This window comes from Phoca vitulina, unplaced genomic scaffold (genome assembly GCF_004348235.1).
Source record: "Phoca vitulina isolate PV1807 unplaced genomic scaffold, GSC_HSeal_1.0 scaffold36, whole genome shotgun sequence".
NCBI lineage: Eukaryota > Metazoa > Chordata > Mammalia > Carnivora > Phocidae > Phoca > Phoca vitulina.
Genome location: NW_022589739.1, coordinates 13,610,288 through 13,626,085, shown reverse-complemented (window position 1 = coordinate 13,626,085; position 15,798 = coordinate 13,610,288). Strand labels below are relative to the sequence as shown.

At 60.2% G+C, this 15,798-nt stretch overlaps 1 protein-coding gene across 1 annotated transcript; it reads right to left on the bottom strand.

Annotated features, from left to right (window-relative positions):
- Positions 1–24: 24 nt before the first annotated feature.
- Positions 25–15,636, bottom strand: RELT (RELT TNF receptor). Its single transcript, XM_032427204.1, has 11 exons — positions 15,185–15,636; positions 10,409–10,463; positions 9,422–9,496; positions 9,131–9,297; positions 8,847–8,926; positions 7,894–8,151; positions 6,568–6,648; positions 6,255–6,336; positions 5,837–6,094; positions 5,222–5,420; positions 25–5,069 (listed from the first exon to the last, which is right to left on the bottom strand). The coding sequence occupies exons 2-11, from the start codon at positions 10,451–10,453 to the stop codon at positions 5,022–5,024; spliced, it is 1,293 nt and encodes a 430-aa protein (XP_032283095.1). The 5' UTR covers positions 10,454–10,463; positions 15,185–15,636; the 3' UTR covers positions 25–5,021.
- Positions 15,637–15,798: the final 162 nt, after the last annotated feature.

The window sequence follows — 15,798 nt, the reverse complement described above, 5'->3', positions numbered from 1 at the left end:
CATTCAATAACTATTAAAAAAAAAAGTTTCCAAAAACTTTTTTGGAAAAGTCCGGGGTGACCAGACTGGTGGTTCTTGGGGCAGGGAGACACAGACCACCGCTTAGGCCAGTGAATCCCCTGGGTTTCTTCCCAAGCTCATTCTGAACTTGTTTTCACCAGTCAGGTAACGCCTATGGTGCATCTCCCTGAAGGCGTAGCAGGGCTTCCCTGGGATTCAGCTGAGGGGCCTGGGAAGTGGCCATCAGCACGTGGATTAAGGTGGGTGATACAGGAGCCCTCGGGGGCCACGAATGATGAGGGCTGCCGTCTGCCGAGGGTCTACCATGGGGCCAGCACTGTGCTTTATGTTGGGTAACTCTCCTAATCCTCACAGCCCAATGGGAGGTGAGCCGGTCGAGAGGGGGCAGCCGGAGAGTAAGTACCTTGGCCAAGGTCACAGAGCTTGGAGCTCAAGGTTCAGAGGTGGCGCTCACACTTAGTCTAGCTCCACAGCCCAGGCACCAAGTCCCACATTCTGCCCACCCTGGAGGAGGCAGTGTCTGTGTTTAGTTAAAGGGTGAATTTGTCAGGTGGGAAACCAAGGGAAGAGCTTACAGGTTTGTAGTCACAGAACGACAGTCCAGGGAAGCCAGGTGGTCTCCATCCAAGTAGTCACATGCTGTCAGTTTCTATCGTGAATCTCTTCCTCCTCTCCCCTCTGGGCAAAGCAACTGCCCTAGTCCAGGCCCATGCTTTCCCTGGTCATTGTGGCCACCATGCTCTCCCAGCCTCTAAGTGTTCAACCTCCTCAACTGGAGAGAAACTGGAGGCCCCACTGACCTGGCCCACACTAGAGCTATAATTACAATTCAGGACTCCTAAACTCTCCCTTTCTGCCACCCCATGCCCTGTGCCTTTGCAGCGTGCCCCCCAGTTTCCCCTCCTGTCCTCACCTGACAGGGAACTCATTCTCCCTCCCTTACGCAGTGGAAAGCTCTATCAGATGTGGGAGTGGAGGGCACCTCTGGCCACAGACTTGGGCGGGCTGTGTCAACAGCAGTTTCTCCAGGCCAGGAAAGGGATTTTCCCCAGGGACTCAGCTCCAGGTCACAGTGGTAGGACTGAGGGCCAGGAGCAGGCAGAGAGGCGGAGATCTGGGCCCCTGTCCTCACTCATCTGGTCCTTGGGGGTGACAGGTGGAGTAAGGAGAGGTCAAACTCAGAACTCCCCTCAGCCCAGTGCCCCAGCTTGTCCTCCAGCTCCCAGGACTGCCAAGATTCAGAGGGAGCAAGCCTAGGAGAGGACAGGCCAGGAAAACTTCCAGATGAGGGTAGAGGCCCTGAAGGCCAAGGGCATTGGATATACCCCTACCTGATCCCTCAGCAACTCATCCCATCCTTTTGGGAGTTGGCCCCAAGGGACAGGTCAAGAAATTTAGGCCAGAGTCCTAGTTTTACCTTCCAGCAAACAGACCAAGAGGGGTGAGGGGGTGGTGCTGGAGGGGAGCTGTGCTTATTACCCTAGGGCCCAGCACCATGGTGGGAGTATCTCTTACCTGGCCTGGGAAGCCCAGACCCAGCCTTAGTCTCCACACCAAGATGGCATTTGGAGTCCACAGTCCAGCCTTCCCCTGGGAAAGGAGGCCGGAGAATGGGAGGGACCACTTCCCACCCCATCCACCCAGGGTACTGGCTCTTGCTGTCTCATCATCTTGGTGTGTCGTCCAAGTTCTGGGTGAAGTGGGGTTGGTTGGCTGAGGCGACAGCCAAGTTTGAGAAACCAAACCCCAAGATGTAGCTAACAGTTGACAAACATGGACACCAAGTGGACCCTGGCAGCGCAAGGGAACATTTCCTTAAAAGTGCTAATGATGCCCACTAGTCCCCTACAACAGACCCCTGTTCTAGACTTTGGCAACCTTTGGTGCTCCAGAAAACTCCTCCTGATGTGCAGCCTGCTTCCTTTCCTCCTCTTGCCTAGAGCAAGTAAAGCTTTGCCTCCTAGGCCCTAAGAGGTGCCCTCCCTTTCCTGCACATCTCAGAAGCCTCAGAGAGAGAAGACTGTGTCCTGGAGAGCTAAGAGGCAGGGAGAGAGCAAATCTCAAGGCACAGCTGCCCAGCTTCTCTGGGCTGGAGTTTTCTGTGCTGCTGCTGGGCGAGGCCCCTGCCCATGGCTTCCACACAGGAGGAAGGCCTCTGCCCACAGACAAGATGATCCTCTCACCCTGGCGTCCTGCCATGGCCCTAGCCTTGGGGAGCCCTGGCTGGGTTGGGCAGGAGTCAGGGAATGGGGGCAGCTGTGGCCTCAGGGGACAGCAGCACCTCGGGCCACTTCTGGCTACAGTGGGAGCAGCAAGGACAAGAGAGTGACATGGGCCGCCCTCCCCCAGCTGCAGCAGGCCTAGAACTCCCACAGGCTTCCACACCTCCCCAGGCTTGCACAAGCATCAGTAGCTGGTTCTTCAGCCTCTCTTTGGGACTCTCCCATTAGCATTTAAGTGTCTCCTTCCATCTTTAAAAAATATACCAAATACCCAGAGAACCCAGAATTAACTAAAAATCTTCTCTCCCTGGAGCCTAAGTCTCCACCAGCTATTACCTGGCACAGTCTGGCTTCTGCAGGGAGCTCAATCCACTCAGACCTGGTCCTGCTGTCACCATGTCTCCATGTCCATTAACCAGGGGCTGCAGCAGTCCTGACCCCGTGGCAACCCCTGGCCTTGTGATCCACCCTGCCCTTCACTCTCCTTCCCTCGCTTGCAGGACACCTCTCCCCTGGTCTCCTTCCCACCTCTTGGCAGTGCCCCTGGAACCGCCGAAGGGTCTGCCCTGAGCCCTCTCCTGGGCCAGTCCTGGTCCAAATCCTACTTAAGTGCTTCTAGATATTCTCGTAGCCCAGATCGGTCTCTTGAGCACTCCAGGCCTTCACATCCAGATGCAGTGGGGGCTGTATCACAGCTGTCCCTAATCCCTTGACCCACGTCCCTTTACCAAGCCCTAGCAGTTCCGTCTTAGGAGTCTCTTGGATTCCCCCCACCCGTCACGCCCACACAGCCCAGCCTCCACCATCTCTTGCCTGGGCAGCTGTAACAGATTCCTTGCAGAACTCCTGCTCCCTCCTCCACACCGTGGCCAAGAGCAAGCTGACCAGCCCTGCTTTTCCCCTTCCTAAATGCCTTAAGAAGTTCCCTGGCATCCCTGGCCTAAGGGCTTCCAAGAGCGCGTGGGGCTGCCTTCTGGTGCCCACTCCCACTCTAGTCTCCACACCTGTCCCCTTCCACTTCCAGCTTCTCCAGTTCCTCGTGGTGCCCCCGGGCCTCTGCACATGCTCTGCCCTCTCTGGGGACCATGCTCCCCTTCCCACATTCTCCAGCCCCCGATGTATCTTTCTTACTTACCCATCCATCTTCCAGGCTCCACGTCCTCTAGAGCTGTGCTGTCCAAGACAGGAGCCACTAGCCACATGTGGCTACGGAGCCTTGAATATGCTAGTGCATGTTAAGATGTGCTTTAAGTATAAAATAACCAGATTTCAAAGCAAAAAAATTAATGGCTCATTCATAATGTTTATACTGACTTTATACTGAAATGAAAATATTTTAGAAACACTGACTTAATACATTATTGATACTCTCTTTTTTTTTTAAATACTGTTTAAAATGTGGCTATTAGGAAATTTTAAATTACATACATGGTATGTACTGTATTTCCATTGGACAGCACTGCTTCTAGGGGCTTCAGTGAGAACCCAGTGAGGTGAGGGGCCTCCCCACTTCACCTGCTGCCCCATGTCCGCCCGCTACAGAGCCAGCCCTGCAAGGGGAGGGATGGCCTGTCCCCCGCACGGTACCTGACAAAGAGGTATTTGGTGAACGGACGGACAACCTGGGAAGAGGCACCGGGAAAGAAGCTCCTGATGACACCACTTTCCCACCTTTTATTATCCAATAAATGGATGGGAATGTAGACAAGGACAGGACAACAGCAAATTTTCAATAAATAAGAGAAATGGGGATGGCAGTGGGGCCCATGCCTGCATGGCCCCACATAAATAACCAGGTCACTGGGCTAGAGTGGACATAGGAGCTGAGCTGGGCAGTCGCCCGCACTGACCAGCTGGGGGACAGACACCAACACCACAAGGACACACAAACCACCGAGGCCAGAGGTGCCTCTCCAGCCCCGCACACAACCCTCTCCCTGAATGCTCCTGAGATTTTGGGGTGGCTACGCAGGCTGGCACCCTGTATCACAGTCCTACCCAGGTCAAGGCTGTGATTCCAATTTCAATAAAAATAGCAGGGAGGGGGGCAGATACATGCATTAAGCCCCTTCTGTAGGCAGAGCCAGGGATGGGCAGCCCCGTGGGGGCCTGAAGGCACAGGCCCTGGAAGCCGCAAAAATGGGGCCACAGATAAAGCTACTAATGGGAGGGGTGGCAAGGAGTCAAGCTCTCCCCGCACACGACCCAGGCCAGAGCCTGCAAGGGACCGGAGAAGCCCTGGGCCCTGAGACACCTTTCTCTCCCCACTTCACGGTCAGAAGGACGGTAACCAGGTGATGGCCAGGGACTTGCCCACCGTTAGAACCAGGGAACTCGGTCTCCAGCCCACAGCTTTTTGTTGCCCCTTCCCTTCATGGGGCCGCTGGAAGAGGAGGGAGAGGTCCACGCTAGGGCCCTGTACAGAGGCGGGGGCAGTAGATTACCAAGGTGTGGGGCCAGGGGTGCCAGGCAGAGGGCCCCTCCCCACTGCCAAGGCCTAGCCACCTGGTGGTACGGAGGATCCTGCAGGGTCCTAGGATCAGGGCAGGGCACAGGGGCAGGGGAGGGGCTCTCAACCTGCTCCTGCACGCAGCACCCGCCAGCACCTGCCTCTGCACGGGGGCGGACACTCCCACCTCCAGGCCTTGGCCTTTGCTCTTCTGTCTGCTGGACCATTGCTTCTTGATCCTTATAGGCCCAGCTGCAGCTCTACCTCCTCCAGGAAGCCTTCAGAACCTCCCAGGACAGGGCCGCAGTGTCCTCAGCTGAGGCAGACCATCAGATAACCAGGTTGCTCTCACTTAGCCGGACCACATAGCGGTTCTCCTGGGCGACAGAAGTGAGGGGTCAGAGCTGAGTCAGGGGGCTTCTGGGCCCCAGGAAAGCAGCCCCTGCCCAGGGCTCCCTGTACCTCCACCCCATCCGCAAGTCCGGGTTGGTCCAAGTGCCAACAGATACTTGCCCCCTCTGGGCCTCACCTCAGACGTGTTCTCTGCCGGGGGCTTCAGCCACTTAGTATGACTTCCACCACTTGCCAGGAGTGCCCGCTGCTCAGTGGGGAGGCCGGGTTGTGGGGAATCAGGGAGGTCACCCCCCGAGGGCCCAGCCTCCGTGATAGTCTTCACCTCAGAGACTGCTGAACTTGACCGCTGCTCCGGAATTCGGGCCACTCGGAACCTGTGAGGAGTGGTGTTGCAATGATCCCCCCATTAAAGAGGGAACCCTGGGTATAGAAAGGACATTACCTGCCTGGGTCCTACACCAAGTTCATGGATCAGAGCCTGAGCCCGTCCTGTATCCTCCTACCCACAGATGAGCCCCCAGCACCCCGGCCCTAGGTTGTAGGCAGACAGTCCTTTGGCCTGAGGGCCCCAAGGTGTGACGGAGGCCAGGACCCTGCGCTGGGGCCCAAGGGCTCGTGTGAGACACAGCAGAGCTGGGAAGACCTGACATCTCCCTGACCACCCCACCCCCCTTCTGCCCAGAGAGGGGCCATCACTGAACGGGATGTTCAGGGCTCAAATAGGGCCCTGTCTCCCCCACCCGGAGTATAACGTCTCTCCCTGACCCTCCTGCGTCTGTGCCCATCTCACCTGCCCACAGACAAGATGGTGATCTCGCCCTGGCGTCCTGCCTTGGCCCCCGCCTTGGGAGCCCTGGCCGGGTTGGGTAGGAGTTGGGGAGTGGGGGCAGCGGCAGCTGCAGCCTCAGGGGACAGCAGCACCTCGGGCCACTTCTTCTGGCTACAGCGGGAGCAGCAGGGGCCGGAGAGCGAGGCCAGGCCCTGCACGGTGTGGAGGTGGTGGCGATGCGGGCAGATGTGTGGTGTGCTGGGGGGGCCCAGCGGCAGCCTGCACGGGGCACAGGTGGGCGCGGTCACCAGGGCAGGCCCGTGCCAGGGGGTCCCAGGCGGTAGCGAAGGGCACTCAGGGTGCCGTGAACACACCCGAGTGGTGACTCCCCCAGGAAGCAGGCTGATTCTGTACGGGCTTGGGGCACCTGCGCACTCACCTGGGCCCAGGCCTGTGGCTGGTCTGCACCAGCTGTTTGCTGTGATACTCCTTGAGCAGCTCCTCCAGGGCCGCCGCATTCTCTGTGGGCAGCGGCCGTCAGAACCTGGCTCCGGGCCGGCGGGGGGGGCTCCCCATGCCCTCCACCCCCGCCCCAGCCGGGGCCTAGCACCTCTCCCTCCACCTCTCATCAGGCAAGAACAAGAAGAAAAGGGGCAGAGCAGGGTGGGACTCTGACCCCCATGGCTGCCTCAGGCTCTGGGAGGAGACCATCCTCTCCCGGGCTTGGCCAAAGGGCCAGACCTTCCCCTCACCTTTCTTCTCTGTGATCAGGCGGACCAGGACCCCAATGGTGTCCTCGTTGGCATCTTCAGCCCTGTAGGCGGGGTTGATCCCTGTGGGAAAAAAGCCAGAACTGTGATCCTGGGCGGGGGGGGGAGGTCATTGGGGGAGCCTCCGGGCTTGACAGCTACACCAAGATGTGGCAGCAGAGGGCACCCCAGGCCTCCCTACGAGTTGTGCTGCAAGCCTGGGTGTTTCTGCACTGGGGGCCCCCAGGCCTCAGCTCATTATCACTGCTCCCTGCAGAGTGGGGGGGGGGGGGGGGGGAGGCTTTTCTGGGGCCTGTTGTCTCCCCTCCACAGCTTCAGGGAGCTGTGGACTATCTTTCCGCCCAGACCCCCTGACAACTCAGGCAAATTCTGCCATTCCAGGCTTATCACATTTCCCTGCACACCACCCTGTCCACATAACTGAGGGCCATTAGGGCCCAAACCTCAAGAGCATGAGAATGAGCCACGTGACCAATCCGAGGCCCACAGCAAACAGCTCCTAGACCTTGCACCCAGGCAGCAGCCAGCAGTTAAAGGAAGACCTAGGCTAGGAAAACAAGTGCAGCCCCAGGTAAAATGGCCTGAGCTGCCGTCTTCCTGCCCCCTCTAGACTGCAGTGTCAGGAGGTGGGAAGGGCTCTGGCCAGCTCCAGGCAGCCTGGGGCACAGGCATGGGAAGCACCATTTCAATCCTGACTTGGCCACAAGGCTCATTGGGTTGTGTATGCACACTGGGCACCCCGGCCCTACCGGCCTTCAAGGGACCGGGGCGGGGGGGCGGGCAGGAAAGGGGCCCAGGGCCCTGGGGTGGGGTTGTGAGGAACACATCTCTCCCTCTGGTTCCAGGACTCCTAACTCAAACCACAGCCTGGAGCTGAAACCCGAGCCCCTCATGGGGCCTGCCAAGCACAACTGCCCTGCCAGTGGCTCAGGTCAGAGGTCAGCTTGAGTTCCCAGAACGCGTTCCAACCCTTGAACCACATACACACAACTGCAGCCCCCAAGGAGTCCAGGCCCCTACAGCTGGGCAGGGCCTCACCCAGGGTGCGAATCCTGCTGAAGCCACTTGACTTGTGCTCTGCCCCTATGACCACCTCAGGCCACTTCACCTCTCATTCCACTGTGTCACTCTGTAGGGTCTCCTCTGCATGCTGCACCTCCAGGAAGCCCTCCTGGTTAGCCCTCTGCAGGCCCCTCCCCGTCAGACCCTCTAGGCCAACAGGTTCCCTTGCGCAGCCCCCCGGCTCAGTTGGGCTGGGCTCGTCTGTGCCCTCTGGCCTCCCCACCCAGACGCCAGGCCAGGCCTCACCGCTGCCTCCACCTCCAGGGCCGGGCCCAACCTCCTTGTGGGCCGTGCAGTGGTAGCCCTTCCGCTTGAGCAGGTTACACACCAGGATGCCCAGCAGCCCCATGAGGCAGAAGACAGGCACGATGGCAATAACCGCGTACTGGGCCGCCGTCTCCTCAGGGCCGCCTGCCCGTGTGCTGTTCCCAGGCTGCCACGTGTCCCCAGCGCGGGTGGCCCCTGCTGCTACCTCCACGCCACGTCGGGCCCGCCGTCCCCGCTCTGAGCACCACAGAGGATGGAGGCATGGAGGAAAGATGGAGGCAGAGAGGCCCCAGGGCCTGAGTTAAAGGGGGGAGGGGGGCACTAAGGTGTCGGAGCTGCCTACCGCCCACTCTCCATCATGCTGGGGAAGCAGCGGCCAGCTCCCCGCCAGCACGTGTTTTTGGCCATCTTATCAGTCAGCCAGAGCAAGGCCTCCTCAGGCCTCAGGACAGCCAGACCCTGAGCCCCGTGGTCCATCCCCCTCACTCTGGGGTGAACAGACAGCACGCGAGCACATGCCTGGGCACACGGGCCCCGGCTCCTGCCTCCCCACGACTGGGTCCATGAGGGAGCTGCCTCAGAAAGTGACCGACAACAGGTGAGAGGGGTGTGTGCTCACACATATCTGCACGTCTGAGGGGATGAGGACAGGAGACAGGAAGGATGTGAGCCCCTCAGCGCCCCCGACCCCCGAGCTGTGGCCGCCACCTGCTAGATGGTCTCTGCCACTCAGAAACAACGTGAGACACACACCGCCAGTGGGACAACCGATCACATCCTGCCGGACACCCTCTGGCTGCACACCCTTCCCTGGGCTCAGGGTTGAGGGCCCCACTGTCCCGGATGGACACCGCGGGGGCCCCTGGGCTCAAGCTCACTGGATCCCCTCCTATACACACCCTCACCAGTCCTAGCCCCCATTGCTCACTCACCAGAGCAGCTGCGAGTACCCAGAGGTGTCCAGGAGCATGGCTGACAAGGGACATGGGGGACCCCCGAAGTGGCAACCCATCTGCAGGGAGAGGAGACATCACTGAGGCCCAAAAACTCTCCTTAAGAGAGGCTCCTGCCAGGCACATTCACTGGTTCTGACCCATCCCATTTCGCAGACGGGAAGACTGAGGCCTGCTCAGGGCGGGGGGGTGAGGCTGGGACCCCAGGACCCAAAGTCCTGGTCAGCTAGCCACGAGTCCTCAAGCCCCACCCCATGGCTCACCCAGGCTGGCAGTCTCCACATAGTGTGTCTTGAGTCGCTGTGCCTGCCTGGGCCTCCAGCCTCCCTCGAGGGCTGCAGCGGGAGTGGGCCTGGCACGGGCCCGGGCCCCACGAAGCAGAGAAAGTGCCCGGGGGACAGGACCTGCATAATGTGCCCTGCCCCAGGTCCTGTGGGAGGGAAAGGGTGAGAACAAAGCCAGGCCTCAGGTCCCTGGGAAGCCAGGTCTGGAGCATGCGCCCCTGGTCCTCAGCAGTCTTCCCAGGACAGGGCGGATGGGCGCGGCAAGCTCACCAGGTTGGGCTCCTTCCCAGGTGGGCACTGCCACGGGGTCGTTGACAGTGGAGAGGCCAGAGGCCAAGGCAGCAGCTGGAAGAACAGCGGGCAGGACACACTGAGAGAGCAGAAAGTGCGGGGGTGTGGCACCTCTGGGACCATCTGCCCACCCCCCACTTCCTAATACCCCGGGAGTGGGGACCACTGACCACTTGGAGCCAGCCTCCAGGTTTCAGGGACACTCTCTAACCTCCCTCCCTCATGCTGCAAATAAAACCTGCCTGTCCCATACCTGCGGCATCGCCGCGGCCTAGATAGAAAACCCTATCCGCTTCTGGAAAGTGCTGGAAAACCCCAGACAGGGCCAGATCAGGATCTCAAGCCCTCAGGTCCCTGAGTCACACCCATTCCAGCTAACCAGAATGATAAAGAGGAAAGGCTTCCGAATTCCTCTCTCAAGTACTGTCCCCCTTCCTGCTGCTGTGCCCCACCCCCCCAGCCCCTGTTCATCATCCCGGGGGCCGAGTCTGCAGCTGGTGCTTCCTATTCTGGGCCCTCAAGAGAGTCTTTGGGACCACATCCTCCGTGACCTCTCCACAAAAAGCCAGCCAGTTCACACTCCTGCACCCACACAGGGCGGGATACATCCCAAGGAAGGGATCTCAATTTGCAGCCCCGGGCACATTCCACTGAGAGGTCCCTCTGCTCCCCATTCCAGAATGAACTACCTGCCCTGAATCCCTCCTGCTGTGGGGAGATCCTCCCCGCAACCTGTCTTCCAATTTGGCCCCAGCTCGGGATAACAGGCATGGAGTAAAGCCAGCTGCCCTGGAGGGCAGAGGGAATATCACGCAGGAGGCTCTGGGGCCCTCCTCAGGCCCCAGATCTGGCTCCCAGCACCTGCCAAGCTGTGTAACCAACCTTGGCATGGCTCCTGGCATGGGGTCCCCGAGCACGGAGGGCTGGGCTACAGGGCTCTGCACCAGGATCCCAACCCCAACTCACCACAAAAAGGCAGGACAGGGGCCAATGTGGCGGGCTCAGCTTCATCCTCAGGCCCCTGGGAAGGGAGGAAGAGAGGCTCAGCAGGAGGTGGGAGGAGGCAGCAGCTGTGGTCTGCCCTCCCGGCACTGCTTCCAGGACAAGACTAGACGGCAGTTGGCAAGGTGTGCGGCAGGCTAAGCTGGGGTAGTCTGGCCTAGAATCCTCACACTCCCTCTTTGCCCGCAAACCTGCGTAGAGGTGGGGGTACGCTGGCTGGGGCTAGCCTCCCAGGGCAGCAGAGGGGGGAACAGAGGGCTCTGCCAGGTTTGGGGGGCTTCCCAGAAGAGGAAGGGCTTCCTTCCCCTTCCATAAATAGCCAGGTGCACTGGGACAGGGGCAGGGGGGCCTGGGAGGAAGGAAGCCTGCAGCAGCAGTCCCGGCGGTTTGGGCTGAGAGGGCCTGCCATCCTCTCATGCCCAGACCCTCACCTCATCTCTAGCTCCCAGGCTCCCACCCCTTGGACCTCCTTGTGGGCCCTGGCCTTTCCTGCTTTTCTGCCTTCACTTTTGCGGTTTCTGCTCCAAGGAAGGCCCTTTCCCCCAGCCATCAAAGACCAACACGAAGGCCTCTCTTTCCAGAAGCGTCTCTAGATTTCCCTTTCCCCAAAGCTCCTGCATGTCTCCCTACCCCACCCCATCACAGTCCTGGTCCCCCTACGTGTCCCATTCCCGACCCGGCGGTCTTCTCCGCCGAAGGATGTGGAAGGATGTGTCCAACACTGGGGTGGGTCTGACTGCGACTCTGGGGCAGGAGCAGACCTTCTGCTGTCCTAGCGGCCAGCATTCAGCCTTCTGTCCTCTCTTGGTCACCTACTACTGCCCTTAGCACAAGTAGTAGAAGACAGACACTGTCCCTGTCCTCAGGGAGCTTACATCCCTGTTGACCAATGGCCAACAGATGAATGGGGAACGTCCCCCTGCCAGATGGTGGGGAGTGCCAACAAACAATAAGGCAGGGTGAGGGCGCAGATGGCCACTGGCCTAAGGTTGAGCACCCAGGCTCCGGGTATGGCGTCCTCTGGAGAGAAGCCTCTAGCCAGTACACAGGTTGAAAGAGTAGGATCGGGCATTTGGTTTAGACAACAAAAGGGGCCGCGACAGAACGAGGGAGTCCCCATCACGTATTTCCAGGAGGCCTGCCTTCAGGCTCAGGAAGGGGAAGGAAGCTGGATTTGTCGGGCCTCCGCCACAGGCCACACAGCTTCTAACCCCTAAGGGGCGGCCAAGCCCCTGGCCCAGGGCCCCCAGCAGAGTGAGGGGACCCCACCTGGAGCCCCGTGCTGCGAGCCCGGTGGGAGAAGCGCCGTGTGCAGTCCACCCCGGGCCCCACGCGAGCCCCTCAGGCCTACAGTGGCCTGGCCTTCCCATCAGGAGGGAAGAAGCCCGAGGAAACTGATCCCCTCCCCGCCCTCGGGCGGCGGGGCAGCCAGGGGTTTGAATTACACCACAGAGGAGGGGGAGGGGCTGCAGGCACAACAGCCGGGGACTCTCCAGGTCACTGGCAGCGCCTTTGGGCCCAAGGCCAGCTCAGGGGAAAACGGGACAGAAGGTCGGGCCACAGCCTGGCAGTCAGCTCCCACCCAGCGGCATACCCGGCCCTATCCCCCGGCCCGGCCCCTCCTCTGACTTGGTCACAAGTCTTCCTTTGCAGTTTCTGGCCCAAAGTGGCCCTTCCCCTACCCAGGCCCAGCTCCCGCTCAAGCCCTTCTCCGCATGAAGATCCTTCTTCATAGGATCTAATCCACAGACTTGACCACGAGCCCCAAGGCTGCAGGCTGGCCCCACAGCGGCTGGGGCAGGGGTGAAAGGAGGCACAAGAGCTCCAGAGGAGAGGGCCCCAGTGCCACCTCTGGCCCTGCCTGGCCCCCACTGGGTGACCCGAGCACACACGGAGGGGCTGTGCAGCTGCTTACCTCCAGGCAAATGGGGAGCTGTGATCTCGAGACTTCCAGGAGGAAAACGGGGGTCCAAAGGCCCAGACTCCAAGCCAGCAAGGGCCCACTCAGGCCCATTCACAGACACCCGCCGCCTAGCGCCCTGACGCCTTCTAATTACGTGCCTTCTAATTATCCCAAACTGGTACTTACTCCAGTCTGGCCGCCAGAGTCTCTGCTGACAACCGCCCCCCTCCCCAACCCCCACCTGCAGCCAGACGGAGCCCCCCGATGGACCTGTCCAGGCAGGCAGCCCATGCCGGCCACCCAGAACCCCCTCCATGCACACACCTGCTGTTCTGACCGCCCTCTGCGCCCCCTTCCCCCCAAGGCCTCCAGCATCTAAGCCTAGAATCTTGGAATCTTGACTGAGAAGCAACTTCGGATCAAAGCCCCTTGGCTGGTGGGTGTCCGTGAAGTCTCCACCCCTACTCCTCTGCCTAGTCCTAAGGCCAGGCAGTCAGTGACCTTCCAAAGCCTCCAGAGGGCCCCCAGGAAGAAGACTGTCACAGGCGGGCAGACCAAGGCCCACACCAAGGAGCCTCCTAGCCTGGGCCTGTCCCCATTGCCACCAACTCCCTATGGGACCTGAGCCCCTGCTTCACCTTGCTGGGTCTCAGTAACCTCATCTGCAAGATGGGGATAGTTCTCTCCCAGGGCAAGACTGCGCTGAGGTTTACAGGAAGTAATGAGCCTAACGCCGGTCCTGTCATTTCCTCCCCCATCGCTCCCCTCTTTCCCTCTGCACCTCAGGCCCAGGTTTGTAATTAAGTATCTGTTTGCTTACTTGTTTCATGCTGCTCCCCACTCCTCACCGCCCCTCCCCCCCCGCCCCCGACAGCAGCAAGGGCAGGGTGTCTGTTTCATTTACCGCAAAACCCTCCCCCAGCAGTGTCTGGAGCAGGAAGCCTCTGCAGGACAGGCTGGTGTGGGGGTGGGGGCTTCCTCACAGGCAGTCCACCCCCACCTCCAAAAATGCCCAAACAATCAGACCCAGAAATTCCCTGGAAGAAAACCAGCTAGCGAAGCCACGACCAGGGTGGCGGAGCCCCAGGGAGGTGCAGCCCTGGAGGCCTCAGAGAAAGAGGAAGCTGGGACAGCACCCAGCCCCGGGGGCAGCTTCCCCTTTCCCAGAGCTGCAGCTCGGTGGGGTCACGAGGCCCCAGCCTGGGGCTCTCCTCTCCAGGCTCCCTATCCAAGCTCACCCTGGCCTCCCTCGGAAGTTCCACAGTATCCCAAAGATCTTCCACCTCCCAGACGTCACCCACCACCCCTCGCCCTTGGCCTCCAGTTCAGCCCCAAGTACAGCCTAGGTATCTTAACATTGGGATCTGGCCCCTGCCCCCGCCCCCCAGCCATTCTGGGCTTCTTTCACTCCCTACGCTTGCCTCTCTCCCCGAGGCACTGGTACCTGTTTCCTCCACCCAGAAAACCTTCCCATCACCTGGCCAACATCTACTCTTCCTTCGGAGCTCAGCTCAAAGCCACTTCCTCCTGGAAGCCCCCCTTATGCATTCATCATCCTGCATGTAACCATTCTGTTTACCCAGCCTCTCCCCCAACAAACTCCATGCCCAGTGCTCAGCACAGGGCCTGGCTCCGGTGAGTGGATAGCTATATAGTGAACTGGGGATAGCTAGGGGGACGGATGGGGAACAGGGATCAGGCGAGTATATAGCTTCTGCCAAGGCTAGGAGGGCCCAGAGGCTGGAGTTAGGCAGGGGGGTTTGAAACTGGATCTGAACACCTGAGCTAACCTGGGGGAGAATCAGCCTGCCTTGCTCTGCTCTTCACTGGCTCTGTGGCTGTGGACACCCCCTCTCCCACCAAGACAGAGGGCTGGTGTGAGGCCAAGAGACTTCACCTTAAACACTCAGCACAGGGCCTGGCACAGTCACCCCTCAATAAGCATTCACCATACCTCAGTTTCCCCATGTGTAAATTACGGAGCGGGGAACGGCACACACTTGACAGGCAGGTGTGACGTATGAAAGCTTCTCCATTTACGTACAATGCTTGGCCCAGAGCCTGGTACGCAGGAGGTGCTGGATTAGCCATGGTGAGGATCTGGGAGGAAGGAGGGTGTACGAAGGGAGAGAGGTCTGGAAAGGTAGGGGGTCAGAGCCCAGGTCACACCAAGACTTGGATGCAAGCTGAGAAGCCTGCACTGCCCTCGGGGCCTATGGGAGAAGGGTTAGGAGGCGGGGGAGAGGTATGGAACAATTTGCCTCTCAGAGGGCTCCCTGGGCTGCCTGCCAAGGAGGCAGGACTGGGGAGACAGAGGTGGGAGGCAGGTCCCCACGTGGAGCAGGGGGTGGGAGGCAGGTACTTCTGTTTCCCAGCCAGGGGCTCTAGGGCCTGTGGACCTCCCTGTAGCCTCCAGAGGCTAGAGTTGCCTGGAAACACATCTGGACACAGGCCTTCCTTGGCAGTGGCCGAGACAGAAAGACAAAGGCCGCCCATCAATAGAGAAATCCAGGTTAGCAAGCAACCCAGTGGTTCCCTGGCAACTGGGGCTGAAGTAGGGCAGTGTCCACAGTGGGTGGCGGCAAGGGCAGCTAGGCCTGCCTCTTCGCCATCCTTCCTCCACCCTCGCAGGGAAGGCAACTGACTCTCATTCCCTTGGGGTCTGTCTGGGTTGCTCTACACCTTACAGAAGAGATGAGCATCCCTGTTTCACACCCAGGTAAACTGAGGTCACAGGCGATCCCTTGTATGGGTCACAGAGCCAGGGAGTGGTGATGCAGGGACAGAGCCCAGGTCTGGCTGATTCTCCCTCCCCCCTCACTCCTGAGCCCCCTTACCTTGGAGCCTAGCCTAGGCCCCGGCATGTAGCGCATGTTCTCCGAGGGTCTGTCAGCTCGACGGCAGAGGCTAGAGGGAGCTAGTGGTCCACAGAAGCGGTTCATGGAGAGGCCATTACAGAGCAGCGGGCGGGCCCCGGGGAGGAGGTGCTGCCCACCCCCCGTTCCCGGGGACCTCTGGGGCCTCTGGGGTCTCCCCACATCCATCCTCATCTGCATGCTGCCCCAGTCTGCACCAGCTCCTGCAGGAGAAGGCACTAGCACCGGGGAGAAGCAAGAAGCCCAGGGGAGGCTGGGAAGAGGACGTCTCCGGGGGGCGGCCAGCTCCTCAGGCTGCTGCCAGGTGGGGTCTAGAGCTGTGCGGAGGCTAGCTCAGGGCCACTCAGTGAGAAGGGCAGCCCCAACCCACCCCGGCCTTGGGCAGCCATGGTTTCCCAGGCCACAACCCTTGGGTAAGGACCCCATGCCTGTGCACCCCAAATCCTACACCAGGGCACACCAGACAGCGGCTGTTCCCTGCCTCCCCCCCCCCCCCCGTGGGGTGCTCAGCATGGTTCTGGCCCTCACTTCAGGCCGCCACACAGCCTGCACTTTCGGGGGCTTGGGGAGATGAG